The 26,743-nt window shown below is 33.0% G+C and overlaps 1 protein-coding gene and 2 long non-coding RNA genes across 10 annotated transcripts in view; 1 reads left to right on the top strand and 2 right to left on the bottom strand.

The window, feature by feature from the left end:
- Nucleotides 1–26,743, bottom strand: part of LOC138122237 (uncharacterized) — a 99,324-nt gene that overhangs the window by 48,568 nt on the left and 24,013 nt on the right. The gene's annotated exons all lie outside the window — the stretch shown is intronic.
- Nucleotides 1–26,743, top strand: part of LOC138122182 (serine/threonine-protein kinase dyf-5) — a 47,509-nt gene that overhangs the window by 9,821 nt on the left and 10,945 nt on the right. For 2 of the 8 annotated variants that reach the window (XM_069036345.1, XM_069036344.1), the window contains exons 2-3: nt 22,523–22,679; nt 22,741–22,908. In XM_069036345.1, coding sequence (XP_068892446.1) covers nt 22,523–22,679; nt 22,741–22,908 — 325 coding nt within the window. Of the gene's footprint in view, nt 1–16,784; nt 17,471–20,368; nt 20,852–20,895; nt 21,154–22,522; nt 22,680–22,740; nt 22,909–24,167; nt 24,264–26,743 lie in introns of those variants that run through there. The other 6 variants (XM_069036347.1, XM_069036349.1, XM_069036350.1 and 3 more) reach the window with 6 other exon arrangements.
- On the bottom strand, nt 1,610–8,314 carry LOC138122226 (uncharacterized). The gene is made up of 8 exons (XR_011156381.1): nt 8,155–8,314; nt 7,752–7,852; nt 5,552–5,613; nt 4,904–4,939; nt 4,681–4,730; nt 4,089–4,126; nt 3,885–3,921; nt 1,610–1,707 (listed from the first exon to the last, which is right to left on the bottom strand). It is a non-coding gene; the product is annotated as an uncharacterized lncRNA (long non-coding RNA).

The raw sequence follows: 26,743 nt of genomic DNA on the forward strand, positions 1-26,743 counted from the left end.
AAATGATATTTTGCGAGTGTGAGTGGTATTGCGTAGCCAAGGCGCTAGCCGCGGCGGCAACACGAGCACTTGGTGGGGTATAAAGACCTGCATAAGACGTGTCGAATATCGCGTCGTCCAATTATACACCATTCGCTTTGTTTGCTTTCTGGTGTTTTAAGAAGTGTTGTTTTCTCTAAATACCGCTGTTTAAGCCACCAGACACCAACTGAATTGAACAAAATTTGGCTTGCAGGCTTAACAGCGCCAAGTGATAAATGATTAAAAAAAGCCAAGTTTATAGAAAAATATAAAAAGGGATTTAGGAAAGGCAGTGGAATTACAAAAAAAATTGTTAGTATTGTTTTAAAAAAACGTAACATTTTAGAAGATGTTGTTCGAGCATAGCTCTGCATTATACAGTGCGTTCGTAAGTTCGGAATAAATTGGATAAAACTATTGAGTATTAATTTCTGAGAAAAATACTCGAGGTCGGACTTTCTTTTTTAAAAATTGCATATTCTTCAATACTTTATGTTGACAGCTTGTCATCTACTCATTATAGATGCATAGAGCGACCATTTTATAGCGAACGTGGAGAGGCAACGAACTTGTTTGACATGTGTTGGAGAGAGATGGCTACATACACGTAGTTCGTGTTAGAAACTTATATCTACAACTGCATATATTTTGAAAACAAACTATAGTCCCCAAATTCGGGAGGTTTAGTGCATCAATGGCGAATTGTGCAAAGGGCACAGGCGTGTATCACGCATCATCAAGGGCACTTTCAGCATTGACTGCTTTGGACATTTTTTCGCCACAATTCAGTCAGTGTCAAATTTCTTGCATAATAATCGTTTTCGTTGTAGTTTTTTTACCATTTCACTTCACTTCATTTGCTCTTCGTTAGCGTCGATCATGGGCTGGAATGCGGTGAACTTAGAATTTCTAAATACGCAATTTCAGCCAGTGCAAATCATCTTCAATGTCTTTGTGGTTTACGGCTTAAAACATCTTTGCGTATTTTGATTACACCCTGTACATGTATACACATTTCTATCGCGTTTTTGTGAATGTGACCGTCGTAGGGTAAATTTATCGTAGGCTGGTTCGATAAACTGAGATTTGTAAGCTCGTTTGAACGATTTTTACACACGATTTACGCCAAGTTCGTAAAATTTACCCACTACAGCCTTGCAATTTTTCCAGACTAGGTTTTAAAGTTGCTAGTAGATAAACGAAACATAAAAACGCAATTACTCTGTAGCAGGTAGGTAAAGTCAATTTTGACTTAAAATGTAAATCATTTTACAATAGGAGAGAAGATTGTCTTATAACTACCATTATTAATTCCATAAATAAGGAGGGGTTGTTAGTTTACCTGTTGTTTGCCCTTCCTTGAGTCAGTACTGCACAACAAAGGGGCAATTAAATTAGAGGGTATAATGGAACTACTTATGGTAATTTCTATCCTATTGTAAAATGATTTACAATTTAAGTCAAAATTGACTATTTTTCGACGAGGACTTTACCTTGTACTCAAAAACCATAACACGTAAATGCAGGAAAAATTGTTAAGTTTTGTTAAACCGTAGGATAATTTTAGGTGAAAATAATACAGCAAAAATATTAACGAAAATATATTCAAAGTTTTTCAACATTTTATCAAGTTAGTCCGTTCAATCGAATATTAGAAACAGGTCCTGTTATAGTTGCAAACTGCTTCTAAAAGATAAAAATTCACATTGAAGAAAGAACCTATACGTAAAAATTATTCAACTTTGATTAAAATTTCAGACAAGACATAATAATCAGTACATTCATAGCGTATATTAAACCATCATGTTTAGTAACAAAACCCTATATTTGTGTTTTGCAGATTTGAAAATTAATTTTTCAATGAATACGAAATTTAAATATTTGTGTGAATCCACGATCAATAAAATAATCTATTGGGTGCCCTAAAATTTGCGGAACAACTCAATGGGGCAATGTCAACTCACATTAGAAAATGAGAAAAATCATCAAAAAATTCTATACCTTATAGACTTGAAGATATGGGGACTCAAAAGGTACAGCTTTGAGCTCGTTTATTTTAAATATTAAAAAAAAAAAAAACTATTTGTCTTTTACTAGCCAGTGGCATAATAATTCTGAATGAGTGTGATCAGGTTTGCAATTACATATTTACTTCATTATTTCCAGCATTTTTAAGAAGTGACTTTACTTTGATGGCTCTGATTTTTATTTCCTATTTCCATGGATACAACAAAAATGAAATATTTCCAGACTATTACGCATTTATGATGTTTTTGGGATCGAGTTGGCTATGATTTTTTCATTTAATGTTGGACTAACTGATGCAGTGCAGTGATGCAACTTTTTTTTCTGTCAGTATATGTTCGACATTTTGTTGCCACCGCATTGCCAAATTTATTATTTTAATATTCGTAAGAAAGTAAATGATTTATTAAATGTGTAAAAATAATTTTAATTTCTGTCAAAGGAATACATAGTCAAAATTGCCAAAATAATTTTGTTACGACAAAAAATTTCCATTAAACAACGCTATCGCGAGCAAAAAAAAAACCTGGTCGTCAAGATCAAGCTTTGGCACAATGGAAAATGCTCCAGTGTAAAATGGTCGTAAATATCATAATTCATAACCTATCATCATGTTGTATGACATTGTCATTTTTTCTTATTTTTTTGACACTTTGTTGACATGGGCATAATCAGGCAGGGAAGATTTTTTTAATTTGTGACAATCTAACCAAATTTTGAAATGATATTTAACGACCAGAATTTTTTGCTCACAGTACTTCCAATTTAAAAAGGACAGACCAGATTTAAGATATCCGGCAACAATGTACCTATTCAGAAAATATAACCTTAAACTGAAAACAACCTAACACAAAAAGTGTCAATTTCCTTTGAGGAATTTTGTTATCACCGAGGTACTGCCAACAAAATCACTAGATGGTCCATAGCCAACTCGGTCCCAACAAGATCGTGAATGCCTAATTAACTAGGCAAAAATGAATAGGGAATTTTTCCTTTTTTGAATTTTTTATAAATATGTAGTTTAAAATTTGTAATGAAATGTATTAGAAATATATAAATATACACATTAAATGTAATGTTTCAAGTATCTGTTACATTTTAAATTTATCTAGTGTTTAAGAATACGTGGGAGGATTGGGCCAATTACTTTGCTTTCCGAGAAAAATTGTGGAATTCCCTATTCATTTTTGCCTACTTTATATAGGTACATTGAATATTTTTAAATCTTATCACATTTAGTGTAACAAATAGATCCGTATCTTCTACAAAAAAGATTGATTTTTTAAAACATTTTTACCTGATATTTTAATGACTAGTTAACAACGTACTGCTAAGTTGTTCCGCGAATTTTGGGGCACCCGGTATAGTCTGTTTTATACATTGACGATCAAGTATTTGTTAACATACAAAAACTGTTAGAATTTTATCTACACAACATTTTAATTAAAACACTCCACAAAAGAACAAAAACAATAGTGTTAAGACACTAGAATAAAGACAAAAATATTTTTGTTTTTACAAAAACACTAAATAGGGACTGTTGTTCCTAAGCCGGCCGCACACAAGACGCAAACATTTTCTCTCGCAACTATTTGTTCGGAAGTAAACGTTGCGTTTGGTATAAACAACTTGTCGTGAAACATTCTGATTCGTAACATGATTGTTCGATATCTGTCTGTTGACAAATACATAATTAATTGTACAGGCGGATGCGTAGGAAACGCTGCGTAAAGATGGTGCAACAAGTGAGCAATCCACGAGTCGGCAACAAAATGTTTTGTTGCGAGGCAAAACCTAGCATTTCGTGTAACGGCCCGCCTTATAGAAGAAATACTTACATGCACCGCTGCCACTTTAAATTGTTCCCATGTGTATCTGCAACCAAAATAAATTATTACATACATAACGGCACACACGTTCAATATCGCATAGTAGAACTTTCAGTGAGGGCAAGAATGAATCAAGGATTATTCATAATAGCGTATATGTTTTATCATCACATATGAAATTATGTATTAATGTTACAAATTAAATCAACTTACCAGCATTGTCATAATGAATGGAATGTGCCGTCTTAAATCTGTAAAATAAAATTAATTAATAATTTTCGATTCCAACTTGTACATAATACACATATTTTTTTAACAATCAGTGTGTTTTTCTCACCATAATTATGTATGACAGGGATAACTAAGAGTCATCATTAATTGATACAAGTTATAAAATTCAAGTAGGCCATAGACTCAATATGTAAATAATGTAATACGAAAATACTTCCTACTCTTCCTATCTAAAATTAATGCAAATATGTTTGTACTCAAAATTACACAATACAACTTTCATACCTAAATGTGCTGGACCAAGTAATAAAAGATAATATCAGATCTATTTTTTCCACGAAAATTAAAATGTTAAATAACTTGGGAAAGAATAGATAAATTCCAAGTATTTATAGATAAATTCCAAGTATTTACAGAGTTGGAACACGTAAAATTTTAAATTGGTTTTATGTTCATAATACTAAACATTATTTACAAAATGCTAGAACTACATTATTTAAAAAAATCTGACTTATTTCTATCAATAAGACTTAGATACAGTCGTTTTTCTATTTTTTTAATCCAAGACACTTACCCATTATATTTCAGTGAATTCGAACGTCTGCAAATTTACATCCTGAATATCTGAAACAATCAATAATAATTAAACATTTGTTTTACACGTGGTAGTAATACGTAGCGTACATGGGCTTAATCAGACAAAAAAAAAGCAGCCATTTATATAATCACAGGCATCAGACGGTAATTATTATCATCATGTTTGTTAAAAAATCGTGTTTGAAATATAGCCTACTTACATTTTGTACCTTCAAAAACCATTTGATGTTCTAGACCTGAAATAATAAAAGTTTAGATAATCGTATCAAAAAAGTTTAAGTTCATTGACAAAAAAAATGTCAGTCACTCAGATTGACTAGGGCCTTACGAAATATACAGCAAAGTTTACACAACCATTATTAAATCAAATCAAAAACATAAACTACTGTATTTGTCATTTTCATACTTAGCACCACGGCTTCCTAGATTAATAAGAGTCGAAGCCTCTAATACGGCTGGTCGAGTTCCTTGAACTGTCTGTTCCTTCAAAAGCATGGATCTATTTTCAAAAGCCAAAAGTATAGTAGCGCCCTCTACCAAAAAACGAATATTTTTTAAATTAAATGAATGAAAAATCGTATTAATGTTTTTTTTTTTCTATCAATAATCTTTTTGAAGTAGTGTATGTAACATACAAATTACGATTCTTTTTAAAATGAGATTTGTACGCGGTTAAGCAGCCAAATACACAAATGTACAGTAAAAATGGTTGCAACTGATGAACTCGACCAGCCGTATAAGAGGCTTCGACTCTTATTAATCTAGGAAGCCGTGCTTAGCACCTATTTCAACATGTGACGTTTTCTTTATAGATACTGAATTAAATGGAATAAATATTGAACAGTTACCTGACAGGTGCAATTGAATTATTCTCTTCATTTCACTGCGTTTAACTGGGCAGTATTATTTCCTGGAAAAAAAAATATTTCATTAAAAAAACGTACCAGTTTAATACATATATTATTTTAAAATGAAATTTCAGTCTTAGTTTTTCAACAAAGCAATTCAGTCATATGCTTGTCTAAAAAAATCATCACTGTTAATGTATCAAGTAATCTATTATTAATATAATTTTAAATTAAGGTTGAGGCGGGATAGTCCGAACCAAAAGTAAATATTTATTACTATTGTAATTAATTCATATCTCAATCATTTTTTTATTAAATAAATAATAACTATAATTTATAAATCAACTTAAGTACATAACATTATTGGTTTACAATAAAAAAAATCCGATAATAATGCGAATCTGGAGAAGTGCCCCGAATGCTTGCAGCGTTTCCACGTTCAATAGCAAGGGAAATCCTCAAGAAAAGGAATTTCTTTGATTTTGAATCAAATTTTTTATTATTATAAATCAATTATTTTATTTAATTATTTAAAGGTGATGGATTAACTTTTGGGTGTTTTGTGCAAACTTAAGAAAAAATATGAAAAATAAAATTTACGATTTTTGAAAAAGTATTGAAGTACGTAAATAATTTAAAAAAAATAGAAACATCTAAACTGTGGTTTCATACAGGGTGTTTTCGAAGTTGAGGTGTTCCTTTTAACCTGTGATAGTATGCGTTGTTCTAAAGAGTTTTAGCCAAAGTCACCTTAGTAAAATGTGTACCGCAATGAAGATACAATAAGTTAATTTTTTTGAAATTTTTGAAACCGGTCCTGCTCAAATTTGCGCCGATTTGTTAGAAATTAGAATTGACAAAAAAAAATCAAATGAGCATGGACGTTAATCAAAAATACTGTCAGAGTTGTCATCTAATTAGTCGGAATTGTTTTATCATTACGAAAATAATGAGCTCACAGATATGTTGCTAATGTATGGGCAATGTTATCACGTTATCAGAATGCAGCTGCGGCGTCCAGAGAGTACGCAGCGCGATTTCCAGAAAGACACCATCCTGGGCCACGTCAGTTATTAATCTAGGACAGCGGAGAAATAGACAGGACCGGACTAAAAATTTTAGAAAACAATAAAAATATTCAATCATTTATCTCCGTTAATACAAACATTTTACTAAGAAGATTTAGGCTAAAATTCTTAAGAATAATGTATAGTATCTCATGTTACAAGGAACCCCTCAACTTCGAAAACACCCTGTACATTAAAAAAATCATAGCCTATAACTCAAATGAACGTAGTCATGTTTTAGAATGTATGACAGCATGACATTAGTGTCCAAAATTTTTTGATCGCAATAGTACCATAAGAGCAAAAAAAATTCCATCAAGGATAGCTATGAAAAAAGAAAGGGTAATTCACTTCTGGAATTTTCGCATTTGCATTTGTGTAATCCTGAAATGTGTTATTCAAATAAACAATTATAGGTATTATTGCATTTTTCCCTGCAACCTACAATGCACAAGCGCATTATGGAAATATAGACTGCGTCATATATCGTGGTCATAGCTATCCTTGATGGCTTTTTTTTTTGTTCTTAGGGTAGTTTCAACACAATGATACACGTGGCAAAATTCTTTAAATAAAAAAAAAATTAAAAGGTAATCTTGTATTTTACGTCGCCCAAACTGCGCATCTCATACGCGCAGCCCCATAGACTCTGCATTGTTGCCAGATGTTAATTAGAATTGAACGCATCTTTTAGTTGGATGTGTACGACTCCAATACGTTTGTTAATTGGTCTGTTTCCCTGGTTTAGTTTGTGTTTGGTACTTTTTTAACTTTGTTTCGAAACAATGGGTGGTAGAGGGGCTCCTGCACAGAATATAATTGTATAATTAAAATCACCGTCACGTGATGTTAATTGTGAATTTTCTCTTATTCGATACAAATAAATAAGTCTGGCAACGCTATACACATTCAGCACGGTACGCGAAGCGATGCGCAGTTTGGGCGACGTAAACTACAAGATTACCAATTAAAACCCCAATTCACAGGTCTTTTGGGTGAAGGTTTTGAAAATGATCATCACCTTGCTACAAATTTATCTTCACCACAAAAAATATTGATGTATGCGATGTACCTAGAATAGGTTTATATTTTTCATACATTTTCAGAAACATGTAACATCAAACAAAACATACCTTCACAACGGCTTCTTCAACGATGCGATGAAACAAGGTACTTAAACCCAGGGAAAATGGGCTTGTCGATTTTCACCATGTCCATTGCGGCCTCCGTATCACTGCATATTAAAAAAAAAAAAAAAACATGAAACAAACAAAACCAGGAAAATCAGATTTTTGGATAAACGGAAAAATTAAAGGTCAGAAAATGGTTTGATTTTGGAATCACATGTTATCTCATACGAACGAGACATTATCTCATCACAAACCGGCCGCCATGCTGCCAACTCACAATTTTGTAATTAGAGTAACAAATATTGTAAAATACTGCAGTTTTTTTAATGTACAATGCAAATCGACAAAGAAATTGAATGATTTTAGGCGAAAAGTACGAGGATGACAAATATTGTTAAAGATATACCTTCTACGTGCGAAGTCTTGCTTTCTTAACGTCATCACCTTCTCTTGACAGCTGCTTGCACGTGAAAGAACGAAATTGCAGAACAAAGCGTTTACAAAACTTGTGAAGAAAATATGCGCATGCGTCTATTGGATATTACTGCTCTAGACGCATGTCTCGATAGTTTGGTAGTCTGTGTCTGTGGTGCGTTCCCTAGATAAGTGCGTTCCACTTATCGACTCCAAGGATAACACAGTTTTACATTTATTTAAATACAGCCCAAAATTATTTAAGTCAAGAAGCCAGATTCCCTTTTTCCCCAGCCGGTACTATACTATGCACTATTGCAGACAAAAAAAGTGGGACATCAAATTTCTGTCAGTTTTGAAAAATTCGATATAGTTCAAGTTTATTGTCATTTTTTTTTGACAAAATTGTTGTCAAATTTATATACAATTTGTCAGTATGAGCGATGACAAAATATTACGTTGTTAAGTATTGCCTACCAAGCCCTAGTTCACAGTAATATAACTTATGCTATTCTCGTATGGGGTCATTCTACACATTTACGTAAAGTTTTTAACCAGCAGAGGAGATGTATTCGTGTTCTGGGTGGACTTGGTTACAGAGATGACTGTAGAGACATACGGGGTGATCAAATAGGACTGTTTAAGTTGGTAACACTGAATTGTATTTTAAATTGTATAACAGGAGTAACTTTCAGTTGTTGATGGCTTGTCGTTGTTAATGCTATACCTACATCAGATATTTGTCAAATAAACCAACAAAACATACCCGGTTGCAGTGTTATAAATAACCGAAATATAAAATTTTCTTAATTGTACTGCCAACTTAAACAGTCCTTTTTGATCACCCGGTATTTAAAACATTTAAGATATTAACGGTTCCTGTATATATATTCTACAATGCGTACTCTATATGTACAAGAATAAAGACAACTACTGCTCGTTAAACCATTCGCACTTAACCAGGTACCACAACTTATTATTAAGCATTCATTCGAGACTGCACAAAACACAAAATAGCACTCGCTATTATTGCGTCAAATTTTATAATGCTCTTCCTTTGCATCTTAAAAACATGGACTTTAAACCCTTCAAACTACATTTAAAGCAATTGCTAACTGAAAATGCATTGTATCCTTTCGAAGAGTTTTATTCATTCACAAAGTCCTTATAGATTTTTTGTTTAAATTTTACTTATAATCTGTTTCAAAATCAAAAATCCACCACCTGTTGAATTATGTTGGCAGAAAAAAAGAAATCCCTAGAATAAGATTCATTTTTTTTGTGTTGGCCCAACCTCCCGCCAAAAGTTTGACATTGAATTGTTGACTTTATTTACGTAACACAAAATAATTATTATGTACAAAAAGGTGGTAGCTACCATATCATACCCTTTGAGTGAAATATAAAAATGAGAATAAAAAAACACTATGAACTACACCCGAAACGACTCTCAACAATTTTCTTTCATAACCCCATTTTTTTCTGACACTTGCAGACACACTATAAACAAAAGTTGGCGACGTTGTCGGTTGTATTTTCGAGGTAGAATGCAGTGTTGGTGGATTTTTAATTTTGAAACAGATTATATATCTCTTTATTTTATTGTTGCTTTTTTTTTCGGTATTTGTAGACAGTGTGTAAAATTGTATGATTTATAACACGCAAATATAGTTTGTTTTTTAATTAAAGAACCACGACCTGTTGATTTAGGTTTGCAAATATAAAATTTTACTAAATTTAGGGAATTTAATGATATCTATTGGCTATTCCAGTCAACGCCTGTCATTTTTAATGTCCTTGAAAGTACGCAAACTCGCAATTAAAATTTGAACGTGTTATTAAAAATGCCTCACAAAGTAAGACATTTATTAAACTCTCGAATTAGTTGTTATTAACTTTATTAACATGCCGCGCTACTAATATCTCTAATAACCTCAATTTTTATATGATGAGATTTTTCACCCTATGTCAAAAGTGTACAATGTTGTCAGCTGTATTTTGGGTGTAAATTGCGGTGTTGTGGTTCTTTGATTAAAATATAGACTGTACATTATTATTATTATTATTATTATTTATTTATTTTCTAAGAACAGAAAAAAAAACAAAAAAAAGGCACGTTGAGGTTATTTTATGCTTCTGTCAATTTGACAATTTTTAATTTCTTACACTTATTACATTGATTACAAACATAACCTTTCGAAGCAATTGTCAACAAATTTGAAACATTTATAGTTATTTATGATCAATTCAAATTTGTTTCTGATCCTAGCTCAAACATACGTAAAGTTACTAGATAATGACGTCATCGCAAAAATCGTAAAAATTCGACTATAGCGTATATCGATACAGTTGTCCATGTTATGAACACGACTAAATGACGGTTTGGGTAGTAAAGTCCTTGAAAATGGTTTAAATTCGTTTGAAATTTGTGGTGGTAGCCTTGAATCATTATGAATTCTCTGATTAATAAATGTAAATTCCACTAAAACTGTCTGTTTTCTGAAATACGCCTGAATTTGTATGTTTAAGGAGTTGCCTATTCATATCCCACGCGGTTTGAGAAGTGACGGTTTGGGTAGTAAAAGTCAATAAGGGTCACGTTCGCAAATCCAGCTTTCTGTCGCTACTGGTTATACTGTGATACAGTCGTCAATTTAGGGACCTTTTATACGAGAGGCCCATACTTGTGCGCAAGCCCTATAATTTTGCGCGTTATTTAAATTTGACGTTCACGGACTTAGAAAATATTGTTTAAAAATTAGAACAACACTTGCGTATCTAATAAGAAACAATACAATGAAAGATCTTTTTTTATGTAGTAAACTCATTTATACAGGATGTCCCACAACTCGCGCGTCAGCTGTTAACTGTGAATTTTAATATTTAATCCAACAAGGATTCTACAACAACGAACGTGAAAAGTATATTAGTTTTGAAATGAAATCGATTTTAAGATAACCAATCACACATGCCTTCCTGAAGGTAACTCTACTAAATGTATGCGTTTCCGAGGAAACGATTTTAGATGTTGCTGCTAAAAAAACTGTGATGAAATGTTTGGACGAGTATTATAAGGGTTGATTTGGCGCACGAATCCCAGGTCTAGAAAACGAGTAGGCGAGTTTTTTATGTTATTTTTTAGATTTTTGAAAAATTTTTAAATAAAAAAATTAAAAATTAAATTTTCAAATTCTAGGGAATTTTGTATACACTGAAATATTGATAAAAAATTTCTTAGAGATCAATTAAACTACGAGTGCTTTAATAAGGCGCGTACAGACTACGCGAACCGAGCATGTAATGTAACAAGTAATGTAATGCTCGTCGCAAAATTGGTGCCACGAACAGCCGACGAACCGAGCGCGCAACGAACAGCTTCTATACTCCGTTCACTGATAGATCGCACGCCTTTTCACAGACACAGAGACGAGTGTCTATGCTGCAAAAAGTCGAATAGCGCACATAACATTTGTTTATCATTAATACATACTCGAAGAATAAATAATTCAACTTCATTCAGATTCACAGCTGTAATTCTGTTAACAACATCATAGCCGAAGGAAAACTACTGGCGGGATGGAAAGTGCACGTTTCTCAGGTCCTCTCGGGCTGTTGATGTTGCTCTGGAAACTTTAAAAAACACGCGTTTTTGAAAGTTGGATTTATACACACTGAGGCGTGCTTTAATTAAGTATGTAAAATAGGTTACCAACAAAAAAATATGTAACCATCACGGGTGCTGTGCCCGTATTTTGGCGATGGTCAGAATAAAATGGATGCCCGTTTTGGGGCCGATTTCTAATTTTACCTGAAAAGGTAGGAGGTTACAAGGAAGGGATTCGTCGCTAAAGTGTGCTTTCAAAATAAAATTACAAGTAGTATCTTTTTTCGAGATTTTAGGTCCTATCATTGTCAATAATTTGTCAAAGTCTGTAGGAGACATTCTTGTAAAATTTTTATAATGTCCACTGACATGTTGAAATTTTAAATCCTGCATAAGTTCATTACCGACGCGTTTTCTATAGAGTTCGGTTCGCCACTAACGTCGCCGCTTCTTCTCTTTTTTAATCATATTGCACCCATTATTGTTTAAAAAAATTAAATTATAATCGAAGGTAAAATAACAAGACCTAATTTTTTTATCAGATTTAGCAAATTAGGTCGCGTTATTTTTGGCAAGATTATTCCAGAATTCAAACTTTAACGTTAATTATTTATTTTTTCCGTTGACCGCTTGTTAATTTCAATATTAATGAATTATTTTGTCTAAATTATAGTGTACCTATTAATGGACCTCATTAATACACTACTTTTCATTAATCAACGATTTTTGCGATTTTGACGTTTTGATGATATTTTGATGCATAAACAACCTCGAACATGCGTTGTTTGCACTTACCAACACTGCAGCAGGTAGTGCAGCAGGGTTTTCTATATTTTATAGCTCCATAACTACACAATTACGAATTCACTTTTTCAAAAGCCGACATTTTTGGTTATAATTTGCATGTCATATTTTTCAAAGGTAACTAGGTTTCCTTAGCAACCGTGATTTTTACGTGAAATTGAATGTGAATGGAGTTGACGTCTTCTGACATTCTTTGTGGAAAAGTAAATGGAAAGTGTTGAAAATTTTAAAAATGGCCTACCCTGAAGACAAAAAAAGGATGAAGGTATTTATAAGGTGTCATCTTTATGGAAAAAGATGAAATTGGTTTTGATTTGGCTTTAATTTCAAAATTTGTCACCAAAAAAAAAAGTTTGCGGCCAACGAAAAATTTTTGTAATCAACTCTTTTGTTAATGGGCGATTAATAATCTCAACTATTAAAGCCACTCACTCGCTACACTCGTTCGTGCTTTAAACAGTTTCGATTATTAATCGCCTTCATTAACAAACTAGTTTATTAAATAACTATTAATACTTACAGTTATTAAAAACATAATTATTAAAAACAATTTGGGAACCTGACTGGCGTAACATGTAATTTTATTCGTTTTTGACACAAGACAGACTAGGAAGACGATTTATCCGCGATAAACATTTTTTATTGGATGAAAGCAAGCGCAGAACACGCACGTTTGAGGTATGTGGGAATTAATCTGTAGTAATATAACAATAATTGACTTAAACATCGGATTGATTTGCGAAGCTGATGGCATGCTCCATCTCGACTTATGCATTTTTACAACAAATTGACACAATTCGCATTATTTTAGAAAATGTGAAACTTATTTATTAGTTACTGTAAAGAGTTGCTTTCAAAAATAATAACCTATTTATTTTGTTCAGCATAAATGAAAAAACTACAGTGTTTCATTTGACAATCAAGACCGTTTAAATAAGGGACAAAAACTAACGGGAACTGAAATTGTTGGAGATTAGATTTATGAGTTTATGACTGTGGTCAGCTCCCTTTGTCGAGATGCGTTTGTGAATGGCGCTTTGTGTTCGTCAGAAAACCGACACTGAGCGGAGCACTGCGAACCGTTCGTGGCGCGCATGCGCTCTCGAGGTTCACAGCTTCGCCGTCCAAATCAGACGAACGCTTCCTTGTAATTTATTTAAAGAGTGTACTAAGTTATGGTATGTATTTAATAAAATGTATGGATCCCCATATTTGTAAGACAGCCTAACAAATTAATGAGTAAATGTTATAATCAACAGCAACTTCGCTCCTACCTTTTCAGGTAAAATTAGAAATCGGCCCCAAAATGGGCATTCAGTTATTCTGACGGACAAGCACCCGTGATGCTTAATAATATTTTTGCATCATCGGAACTATTAATAAATAGATAAAATTTTCTTTTTAATTTATTAAATTGTTTGATTTTTCCAAAGAAGGCATTTTTTACATTTTTCATACTAGTTTATGGCCCATTGCTCTGCACGCGATGCCGAATCTAAACAATAATTTCTTATTTGATTACTTACCGTCTTTTGATAAGTAAACATGTTCATGAAATCCGTAAACACGTGAAAATGACCGGTGGTGCAAAAACGTTTTCTACTGACAAATTGTCATTACAAAAGTTTACCTGTAAAATGGTAAAGAAAAAAAAATTCTTCATTTTCTTCATTGTTGTAGCTACTTTTAATTCGTTAAACAAATTTCTGAACTAACAATATTTGCGTTAATACTTACCTGCCTTAAATTGAGATTGCACATTGAAAACGCGTATTCTTTTTGGAGATTTTTGGGTCCTATTTTGGTAAGTAAATTCTCACCGTCTGTGGGAGACATTCAATTAAAAATTTTATGCTGTCCGCTAATATGTTGGAACTTTAAATCTTTATAAAGTTCGTCGAGCCTTTTTCTCTTTTTTCATCAGATTCCACATAATTCTTACTGCATCACTACACAAAATTAAAGCTAACGGTTTTTCGTTATCACTCTTATCACATACAGGTCGCTAAAAAGTATCGATACTGCTAAATATTTTCAAAACGGTTTAGCAGAGCTCGTTGAAATTTGGCACACAGCTAGAAATGTTTAAATTCTATAGGCTGATATTTTTTTCAATTTTATAACATCTTTTATTTTGAAGATACAAAGCCAACTTGATTTTTTTTAAATGACACGAGAGGTCAAATTTAACACCGTTAAAAAGAATATTTTTTTGTGAATCCAGTGATGTAGCACATGTATATCTCAATTTACTCGAAACTTTATAAAAAATTTATCGAATTAATAAAATTTGAAAAAATTTGACCTTTGGAATGTTTTTTTAGCCATTGTTAATTCTTTGCCGCCTGAACTTTGGCCAAAAAATTAATAAAAGTAAATAATAAGTGTAGAAGTAAGGCATTTAACTGAAACAGATACATTTTAATAAAAAAGATAAAAAGTTTAAACCCGAAATACATAATTTTTAAGCAAAAAAAATTTTCAAAATGGCGGCGATGTGGGCATGTGTTACATCACTGAATTCACAAAAAATACTCTTTTCAAAAATATTACATTTAAGTCCCCCGTGCCATTTAAAAAAAATCAAGTTAGCCTTGCATCTTTAAAATAAATGACGTTAAAAAATTGAAAAAACTATTAAATGATAAAATTTAAACACTTCTAGCTGTGTGCCAAATTTCAATGAGCTCTGCTAAACCGTTCTGAAAATATTTAGCTGAATCCATACTTTTTAGCGACCCTGTATAATGTAGCTGTAATGACACGCAACCTCGGAACTATCGAACTGAACTGAGACGATTATAAAAAAAAATCACTTAAAAACATAACGCACTGAAACATACAAAACTCTCCATCCCGCCGGTAGTTATCCTATGCCTATGATGTTGTTTACAGAATTACAGCTGTGACTCTAAATGAAGGTTCAGTACAGTTATTTTCAATAATTGTTATAAACTGTTGTTGGAATTATTAATTTTTCGAGTATTAATGATATAGCAAATGTTATAAAGTGTAGACACTCGTCTCTGTGTCTGTAAAAAAGCGCGCAATCTATCATCAGTGGACAGAGTATAGCTGTTCGTTGTGTGCTCGGTTCGTCGGCTGTTCGTGGCACCAATTTTGCGACGAGCATTACATTACATGTTACATTACATGCTCGGTTCGCGTAGTCTGTACGCGCCTATAGATAGCCATCAACGACTCCAAATTGAATACGATAATAGACCTATTAAAAGATTCTAAAAACGTAATTATATCTTTAGTTTGTGTTCTACTCATCTACTGTTCTTTGCCTTACGCGCAGCACACGGTACAGTACTTACCATGCGGTACATGTAACAACAAAGCACCCAAGTTACTAACGCATGCGTATTGGTAAGGATCGTCCTGGGTTATTTAGCCTCACGTACCTTTTATGGCTGTCCACGATTTGGCAGGTGGCATCAGTTTTTCAAACTGGCCTTCCCTCCTCTTATTTTAACCTCCTTGATCTCTACGCTGATAGATTGCATGTTTTTAAATTCTAGTTCCAAAACATAACGCAGTGAAAAATACTAAACTCTCCATGTCAGTTATTTCACGTTATGTAGAAAACCGTTGTAGCCTTGCAGATTAATTCCCGCCACGCTTGACTCTGTGTCTGTCTTCTGTCAAAAAACGTGCAATTTATCAGAGTATTCACAGTACGGAGTACATCAGTTTTACCATTGTCTAAGTAGAAGGACAAAATTAACCGGTTGACCGACTAGTTCTACATACTTAGACAATGGTTTTACTAAAGTCCGGCCAACGAACAGATAACGGGTAACGGAATTTTCACTTGGAGTTAGCTTTGAATGAGTTTTTATTTTTTCTGTTACTTTAGACACACGCAAGAACGAACGACAAATGTCAGTCACTGCAATTGAAACGTACACGGCCTCCTAGATTCATAAGAGACTCGTCTCTTATGAATCTAGGAGGCCGTGGAAACGTAGTTTTGAAATGTCAAATTTGTCAGTGTCTAAGGTGCAACGGAAAACAAAGAATGATCCATAGCCAACCCTAAGTGAAAATTTTAATAGTCACCCGTTATAATGGCTGACTATTAAAATTTTCACTTGGAGTTGTATTTGAATGACGTTTTATTTTTTCTGTTACTTTAGACACACGCAAGAACGAACGACAAATGTCAGTCAGTACAATTGAAAACATTTATTGAAATGTCAAACTTGTCAGTGTCTAAGGTGCAACGGAAAACAAAGAATGATCCATAGGCAACCCTAAGTGAAAATTTTAATAGTCACCCGTTATGTAGTAAGTAATAAAAAAAAGGGGATGTGGCCTAGTTGCGTAGAACGATATAGGCCGAAGCCTGTTTTACAATGAAGCAGGTTCTTTGCCATTTACAAGAATGTGATATAGTTGATACATTGAGAAAAATGTTGCATTTATTGACGTGCACATCTTCTCCAAATATGAACACTCGCTCAAACTGCCCAAGCGAGGTTAAAACTAATGAAGTGCCGCCAAGTAATTTTTGTGGATATACATCAGGCTTTCAAAAATCTGCGCACGTTTTGAATAAGCCAATTGGAAGCTGCTATTTAAAATACACGGGCACTAGGGGGCGGTTTTATTATTTATTTTTTGTTATTATTTTAAAGATTAAGGACTGGTAGAAGATACGTCACGCCGGGCTGTCTTTGATGTTTTCCGCCGTTCCTCAGTGACCTTGAATGCATCGGCCCTTTAAATTGGAATGCAACCAGGAAATTTAAAAAGGGCAACAACGCATGAGGACCAGTGGAAATACATTTTCACGTCCATCATTCGATTGCTTTCTTACAGAAAAATTAATAAGGTTGTTTTACGTCAAAAATAAAACCAGATTATGTAAGAAAATATAATCATTAGGTAGGTAAGTACATAACAGAGAGGTCATTAGAAATCCACAAAATATTTGGTTTTCTATTTTTGTCACTACTTTTTTAAATTCAAAATTATTAAATTTTATTACATAAAATAATCCGAACCTTATAAATAATTTAAAATTTAACCAAGTAGTCTAATGTGAAATGTTTACATGGATGAACGAACTCAAGTGAAAATGGTAGTCTCACACAAGTATACCTATTTTTAGTAGTTTATTCAACGAGTTCGTGTGTAATTTGGGCTTTTTTTGGCATGAGTGGGCCAGTTTAAAAGTCGAGTAAAACGAGAGTTTTAAAGGTCCACCAGTGCCAAAAAAAGCGCAAATTCCACAAGAACGAGTTGAATACAACGTTTTTTTGTTGGACGAGCCCCTTAAAGACTCTAAATTGCTGAAAATCCTTAAAATTAGCTTGACGTTTCGTTTTGACAAGTTGTCCAATTTATCAAAATCCGTTCACACAGGAGAAAATTCTCAGATTCTGCCAGTGTCGAACAAAAAATTATTTTTTATTATACCTGAATCATAATCCCTGTTTTTGACACTAAAAGGCGTGCGAAAAAGGGCCTTTAAAACACTAAAGCTTTAAGGGTTGCTTAGGTAATAACAAATTCATCTACATTTTGAACAATGATAAATAGACATTTATACACAATTTATGATGGCAACGAAACAACAACAATTGACCATTTCTATATCAACGATATAGATTACTTCGGAAAAGGTATTTACTTTTTTTGTTATAATTTTGAGATTTTAGTGCAGGTATAATAAAAAATAGCGTATGATACACGTTTATAAGGGCCTTTAAAGCACTTGCGACGTTAAAAGCACTCCGCTACGCGTCGTGCTCTTAAACTCGTCACGCGTGCTTTAAAGGCTTCCTTATAAACTTGTATCATAATATACTATTAAAACAATAATTATTAATTATAACTGCACCAAACTGAACAACATGTAATCGAAAGTCGTCACTTTGTCAGCATTCGTCAGCGTAACGAACAGTTGTTTTTAAATTATCGCCAATCAGTCGTGTTAATTCGGCAGCGCACCCTGAGAAAATACCTAACGGCCCTTTAAATTGGAATCTCGTGCATCTCACTCCACGAAAGCACTTCTTCGTCTTACTGTCGCATCTCTTTGCTCGACTTTAGTTTGCAATAGAAGAATACTCAGACATCGCGGAAAATTCAGCAACATGTTATACCGTGTGTCCACTCTCAAAGTCGAACATAGGCAATTAACATTTGTGATTAACACTGCATTCAGTTTATGCGGGGTGATCAAGAAGGACTGTTTAAGTTGGTAACACCGGATCGTATTTTAAATCGTATAACAGGAGTAACTTCCGGTTGTTGGTGGCTTGTCGTTATTAATGATATACCTATATCAGATATTTGTCAAATAAACCAACAAAACATATCCAGGTGCAGTGTTATAAATAACCGAATTAAAAAATTTTCTTAATTGTACTACCAACTTAAACAGTCCTTCTTAATCACCCGGCAGATATTATGCCATTATTTCGATACATCAATGATATTAATAGTTATTTAATAAACTAGTTTGTTAATGAAGGCGATTAATAATCGAAACTGTTTAAAGCACGAACGAGTGTAGCGAGTGAGTGCCTTTAATAGTTGAGATTATTAATCGCTCATTAACAAATGAGTTGATTACAAAATTTTTTCGTTGACCGCAAACTTTCTTTTTTTGTGACAAATTTTCAAATTAAAGCCAAATCAAAACCAATTTCATCTTTTTCGATAAAGATGAGACCTTATAAAATATCTTCATTCTTTTTTTGTCCTCAAGGAGGCCATTTTTAAATTTTTCAACACTTTCTATTCACTTTTCAACAAAGAGTGTCAGAAGACGTCAACTCCATTCACATTCAATTTCACGTAATAATCACGGTTGCTAAGAAAACCTAGTTACCTTTGAAAAATATGACACGCGAATTATAACCAAAAAGGTCGGCTTTTGAAAAAGTGAATTCGTAATTGTGCAGTAATGGAGCTATAAAATATAGAAAACCCTACTGCACTACCTGCTCCAGTGTTGGTGCATGTTCGAGGCTGTTTATACACCAAAACGTCAAAATCGCAAAAATCGTTGATTAATGAAAAATAGTGTATTAATGAGGTCCATTAATACACTATATTTTAGACAAAATCATTCATTAATATTGAAATTAACAAGCGGTCAACGGAAAAGTAATTAACAATTTAAGCAGTTAATAATAAATCTAAATAATTTGCTGAATTTAAATTTCCCTTAATTTCAAATGGACCAACAATATTGTTATTAAAAATCCCAGCCCAGATATGAATTCTAGTAGGAATATTTACTCGAAGGTTTTCTTGAGCCCAATATCGCGTGTTTTGAACATTTGGTTCGTTATTTAGTGTAAAAGTAGATTCGTCTGTGAAGCAAATTGTTGACAGAAAGCGACGATCATTAGCAGGCTCCTGCATTTCATAAACAGATTTCACTCTTACTTTCTTCATCAACAGCAAAAATCTGCTGATGACACTGTGTCTTGTAGGGATGATATTTGTACTTCCTGAGGACATTCAGTATCCGCGATTTACATAAACCTACTTCAAGAGAAATTTGTCTTAAGAGTAACTATTCATTTTTCCGTAAATAATTTTGACAGTAATTTACCGAAATTCGCAAACTTAACCCAACAAATTATTAAATTTTTTGACAAATGCTGTCCAATTTGAAAATCATGGCATGTCATATTTAAAAATCGCCAAGTTTTAAATTAGTATTTTAAAATAAAAATAGCACCTTTAATCTTATTATTAGTATCATTTCAAGCGCAATCAATAATTTTATCTTTCTATTGATACCATTGCCTTACCTGTAAGTTCATTTGGCGAGCAGGAATCAGCAAAGACGTTCAATACAATGTTAATTGCCTATGTTCGAGTTTGAGAATGCACAGGCTGTATGTTCATTTTGAAATTTTGATAGGCCTCATCTAGGGGCCTCATGTCAGGCACTTTAGTGACGGAAATCAAACAGTGTGTCCAACGTTAAAAAAATAAATCATGACCTCCCATTATGTCCAAACCACGTATTTTTTTTTATAAATGGTGTTTACTTCCATCAATCTGTATATAGGCCCTCTTGTTTTACTTCTTTTCTACTGGCAACGCCACAACGCAATTCCATAATAATAATTAACAACTTCAAATGTAAATGGAATTTATAATTACTTAATATAAAAGTTGCGCAGTTTGTTAGATCTTAGCATGTTTTGCTTCTGACATTATAGTTTGTCATCTATTGACATGTATCTAAAAAAAATCAAGAGAATAAATGAAACAGGGTTCTCCATTCACCTACTTTTAAATTGTAAGAAAAAAATCAAGTGTATTTATTTTATAATTTAAAAAAATATAAGATTTGACATAAACAGTTTTGTCAAATTTCTATCTTAGTAAAATAGGTACTGTATTTTTTATATACACATAAAGTAACTAAATCTGGTGGAGTAGAATTGAAATGCGGAGTGAAGTCTTTAAATTATTTATTGCATGTTATATCTAAGTACTTGCACAACTTATTAATCAGCTGTAAGTTATTCGCTACCATTGATTAAATACCTACAAATGTATGTATTTATTGTGCCGCTGCCTAAGGAAGATTTCAGTCAGGTGAGATCAGGAATTTCATACTTTCAGATCAATAATGTGATAGTCCTAATGAATAAACTTGTAAAAAACATATCAATCTAATCCAACATAAAATTTTTACCTGTAGGTACAACCTATGACTTAAGAAGTTTATTTTTATTGCACATTCTTTTATGTTGTTTGCTCACATCTTTAAAACTAAATAATGTTCTTTGACCTAAATTCAAAGTTGCTTGAATTTATCTACACCGTTTAGAGGGCTTTAAGTCACGCAATCTTTATAGATTTTATCCACCTAAGAAGATAATTTACTTGCATTCTGGGATTTAAATTGAAAATCTTCAACGTTGGTAATAAATTATAGGAGCAGATTATTTTTATTTTTATTTAATATCTTACAACAATTTGATTTTCCCATTTTACTTATAATTTAGTTTATTTATCAAAGGTATTTAACTATAAAATAAAACCGATAAATATCCATAACTTGCTAAATTTACACTTGATAATTGTAAATATGCTAAGATTACTACTTGTTTTACTACGTGTTTTTAAAACTTGAAATAACGTGAATATTTTATTTAACATGAAATAATTGTCATTTTTGCAACGCCTAAATCTTACCTATTTTTTTTAATAACATTTTGCTTTCAAAAATTAATTAAATAATTTTTAAAGGACATTTAAAAGTTTTAAGTTTTAAGTAAAAAATTGAAAAATGAATGTTTAAAGGTTTTAAGTAAAAAAATTAGAAAATTAAAATAAATTTAAAGAAAAATTACAACGTGTAATTTGCAAATACATATGTATCCCTAAACTAAGTGAAAAGGTGACAATGCCCCAAGTTATAAAATTATTGTTTTAGTACTCTTGAAAATTTTTAATTTAAAAATAGTTTATCGAATTTAAATTTCCTGTTTGAATGTTGTTGAAATGATTTTGAATAACATTTTTAGATAAAGTCGTTGACACAAACATTTAAAAATTCATTCACTGACTCATCCGTTGTCGTCACTGTGACATGCAGATCAATATGATGGGATGAATAATAAAAAATCTTGAATAATTAGGTCGGTACTTCAGGATTATACTTAATAATTGTGATGGAATACTACAGAACATACATACTTATTCTGTAGATAAATGTGAACAGGTAATTTCATGAATAAATAAAAGGCAGACACTTGCGTTGTATGGAGGTTTGTGATAGGGGCCGGTAAAACTATAAAGTTGCAAAATAATCAATATTTAGAAGGACAAAACCGTACAGTTGCTAGTCGAATAAAATCTACCCGTGTTATAGGTGGTTGTAACAGCAGCGTAGAGTGAACGTGTTTATTTTCTCGTCTTTTAAATATGGATTACACTTAAGATTTATATTTTTTCATAGAATGAATCGATATATAACTCTTCATCAACTGGGAGATGGAACCTACGGATCGGTCGTCCTTGGACAACGAAAAGATACAGGAGAGAAAGTTGCCATTAAAAGGATGAAGCGAAAATATTATTCGTGGGATGAAGCAATGAACTTAAGAGAAGTGAAGGTATAATTAATATTTTTTTAATTGATCATTTGGATCATAATCTTTCACAAATAAATTGCAGTCATTGAAAAAACTTCATCATTCAAATGTTGTTAAATTAAAAGAAGTGATAAGAGAAAATGATGTCCTCTATTTTGTTTTTGAATATATGCAAGAAAATTTATACCAATTAATTAAAGATCGTCGTGTGCCATTACCCGAAGCAACAATAAGAAATATGCTTTATCAAGTAAGTTTATAGGTACAATACTTTTTATCATGAATGAAATACACACATTTCATTTTTTTGAAATTTTACAATAAAAATAATAAATTCATTAGGAAGTCCCGGGGACTAGCAACTTTTGCGAAGCAACTATTTAGTCACAGAAATAGAACACATTTAACTAAATGTAACCTCGCGTACGGGCGATTTTTAAATAGAAGCAACTAAAAACTTGTTCTATTTTACGAGGAAACTGTTGCGAGCAAATCAACCAGGTTTGTTCTAACATAGCGCCGCACACCCGGCGATTATTTACTTGCTTTTTCTACAAAATCCTGTATTAAAACTGTTCTGTATAGTGTATAAGCAACTATATGTATAGTATTAAGTTGCCAGTACGAGTATAACAAAAGTTGCTAGTGCGGAGGAGGACTAAAAGACTCTACTGTTGTATTTTCATTATTATTTTGATTTTGTGATCTCAAATGGGACATTATTTTAAAGGCAATACTTCATATATTTACAAAGTTTTTAATAAGTACATATTTAGTCACAATTTACCTACACATATTAAATTACATATTTTGATTTTTCAATGCAAATGGTGTAATGTTCAAAAATATTTTAATTAAATATGTACAGTTGCGGCCGTTGAAAACTCAGACAATTTGACAACGCCAAACTTTTAGCTTTGTAAATGGTATTGAAAGTGACGTTTCTCAAAATGTCACTCAAACATTATCCACATTAATTTCTCTCGCAATGGCTCTTATACTCACACCGTCCCTCAGTCAAACACATTTTTGCAAATCAGATAATTGCGGCATTTCAAAAGTTACGGGCGATTCTGACCTAATATGTCAAATACTGACACTGACTTTATAATCCTTGATGAAAATCCTGTTTACGCTAATCAAATTTCGGAATTTATACAGAGTGTTTAAATCTTTCCTGTCTGAGATTTCAACGGCCGCAACTGTACGTAATATCTGTTCACGTTGGAATGAACATCAGTGGTGCAAATCGCACACATTTGGCATTAACTTTCATATGAGTTGTCATAGTAACAGGTCAGTCATTTGCACCACTGATGTTTATTCCAAGTGAACAGATATTACAATTGCGGCCATTGAATTTTGGTCGTCACTTTCATGTCAATTAAAAAAAATTAATGTAGTCAAGGTGGTCTCAAGTTACAGGCCAGGACACTGGCTGTGTTGCCACATTCCCTGGTAGGTCATTCCATGACCTACGATGTTCCTAAAATGTTGAAACTGATTCGACATTTAATTTGACAAGTGCAAATTGAATTAAAAATGTCATTTAAGTGTTGCGTACCAAATTGCAATTCAAATTATGCGTCTTCTTCTTCAAATTACGTAAGTACTTGTATTTAAGTTTCCATCAAATGAGGAAATGATGCCAATTTGGAAAGAGATTTTAAAAATCGAAGAGTGAAGAATTCGCAAAAGTAGCCATGCTTCTGCTAAACATTTTAGGCGAACAGATATCAATGGGGACAAAATGAAGCGACTTGTGCCAAACGAGGTGCCAATAACTTCTAATTACGAAGAAATTAGATTTTGGGAAGAAATAATCAAAATTTGTAATGACGACACAATCACTGGGGAAAATCTTTTGGCTTTAAAAACGAATATTGAAATGAAACTGGGAAGCAAGTTATATACAAGAAATGGGGTGAGATTTAGACAATTGGGAGAATAAAATTGTTACACTTAAATTGGAAATGCCCACCTCGCGCTAGTTTATAACCAAGCAGTTTCAATAGCCCGGAACACCGCAGAGCATCTGAAATATTATCAGTAACAGTAATGAGCACCGTTATTTTTCTGTCCCCAAGCCCAAGGTGGTTTTAAACCATACAGGTGAACATAAAGTTTGGAACAAAATTCATAGTAGCGTTATGTGATGTTTTTTGGAAAATCGCTCGGACAGGTCGATTTTATTTTGAAAAATGCCATCTTGTGACGTACAACTTGTTTAAATGACACTATTGGTTTTTGCGCAATGACGTCATCACCAATTTTTTTCAATGACAACCCCCACTTTTTTCTTCTCTTTTTGATAGACCCTTCTACTACCTAAACGACGAATGAAAAAAATTGGTACCTTACATAGCAATTTTTTTGAGAAAATGGCAATTTTTATTTCAAAAATTTAATTTAATTTTTAATGCCTACTTGGCAAGCCACGTGGTAAATTTAATAAATATATTTTTGCTCTAATTCCGTGATTATTTTGTTTTGTACGATGGGCCGAACTGAAATTGATTTACAAAATACTAATCTAATATCCTACCAAATTTCACTTAAAAATTCCTACTAAAAAGCTCATTAACAGACCCTAAACTTTTTAGTATGTAAACAAACCCCTGTGGCCAGCGGTAAAAAAAAGGCATTGAAAAAATCCAACATAAGTAACTCTTCTGTGACTTGACTGGATTGAAACCGTAATTACTATCGTCAAAATCATGGACTTTTGGCAAAAATGGGTTGGAATTCCAAGTAAAACTAAAGTCCGTACAGGTTGTAAAGTAGCATCTTGCAACCGACATTGAGAAATTTGCCTAATGTAACGATGTTTGCAACGACTGCAACAGTTACTTGTTTGGTGTGCGTCGGGATTCTAGTTACATTTTTTTAACTGTCAAACGCACCGTCAAATTGCTGACTTTTAGGTTTTGTGTATTAAACGTTCTCCTTGTAAACGTTATATCAATTTGACAGGGATTTCAAATCTCATGAAAGAAAGAAGCGCCAACGTCGCCAACTATAAATGTTGTAAATTACCAGAAATGTTACCAACATAATTTTTTTCCCCTGCTTCTTTGCAACCTGTACCGACTTTAGGCTTCCTTTGCTGCTTTTTTACTTGTTGCAACTTATGGTTTTTTGGCGTTGTTTTTGTTGAGTTCCAGATGTGCTAGGCCTGTCGTCCTTACTAACTAAGTCATTTTCGACAGACTAATTGTCATAACTATAATATGTACTTTGTACTATGGCGGCCAAAAAATTTTGGCCATCACTTTCTTGACATTCAAGTAAAGTGTAAATAAACCTTTAGGAATCGTAACCCCACTTTCGATTCTTGTCATTTTGACAATCAATTTAAACTGTTTGAAGCTCAGATATTCCAAAATTCCGACGTTCTATGTAGTAGAAATGACAAAATAATTTTGAGTTTTGAAATTTACCACCCAAAAAATAACGTTCATAATCAAGACGGTACTTAATCATGATGACAATAAAGTACGGATTATAATTTTTTTTTTTTGAATTGACAAGACAATGACGGCCAAAATTTTTTGGCCGGCATAGTATATGCTCTTTGAGGCACACATTTTCTCTCATTTTCTCTTTGGTAATGGGGGCCACACACACAGAGGGAAGAGTCAAGATTTGAATGCACACGCCACGGGGTACAGTTAAAACTACTTGTGTGTGGAGAAGAATGTGGCATGCGCATTCAAGTCAGTTGGAATCAAAACAGTTTTGATTTTTGGCGTGCACATTCACACCCGCGCGAGGATAACTTACTGTGTGTGGCGACAAGTCACTGCATGCTTTGGCGGTCGTATTTTGTCTGATTTACGAAATATGTCTCGTGAATACAATACAGGGGCACGCCACTGTTATCAGACAAATTTCCTTTTTTGGTCACCATTACAATGAACGTTTGCTGCACAACTGACGGGGAAGCAGAAAGTACGGGTTTAACTTAGGACAAGCGTGTACACTTTTAACTGCACATTCTTCCCTCTGTGTGTGTGGCCGCCTTAAGGGGGAGCTCATACCAATTTCTTCGTTTTCCTCACTGTCAACTATAATCGGATCTGACA

Source organism: Tenebrio molitor, chromosome 1 (assembly GCF_963966145.1).
Source record: "Tenebrio molitor chromosome 1, icTenMoli1.1, whole genome shotgun sequence".
Classification (NCBI taxonomy): domain Eukaryota; kingdom Metazoa; phylum Arthropoda; class Insecta; order Coleoptera; family Tenebrionidae; genus Tenebrio; species Tenebrio molitor.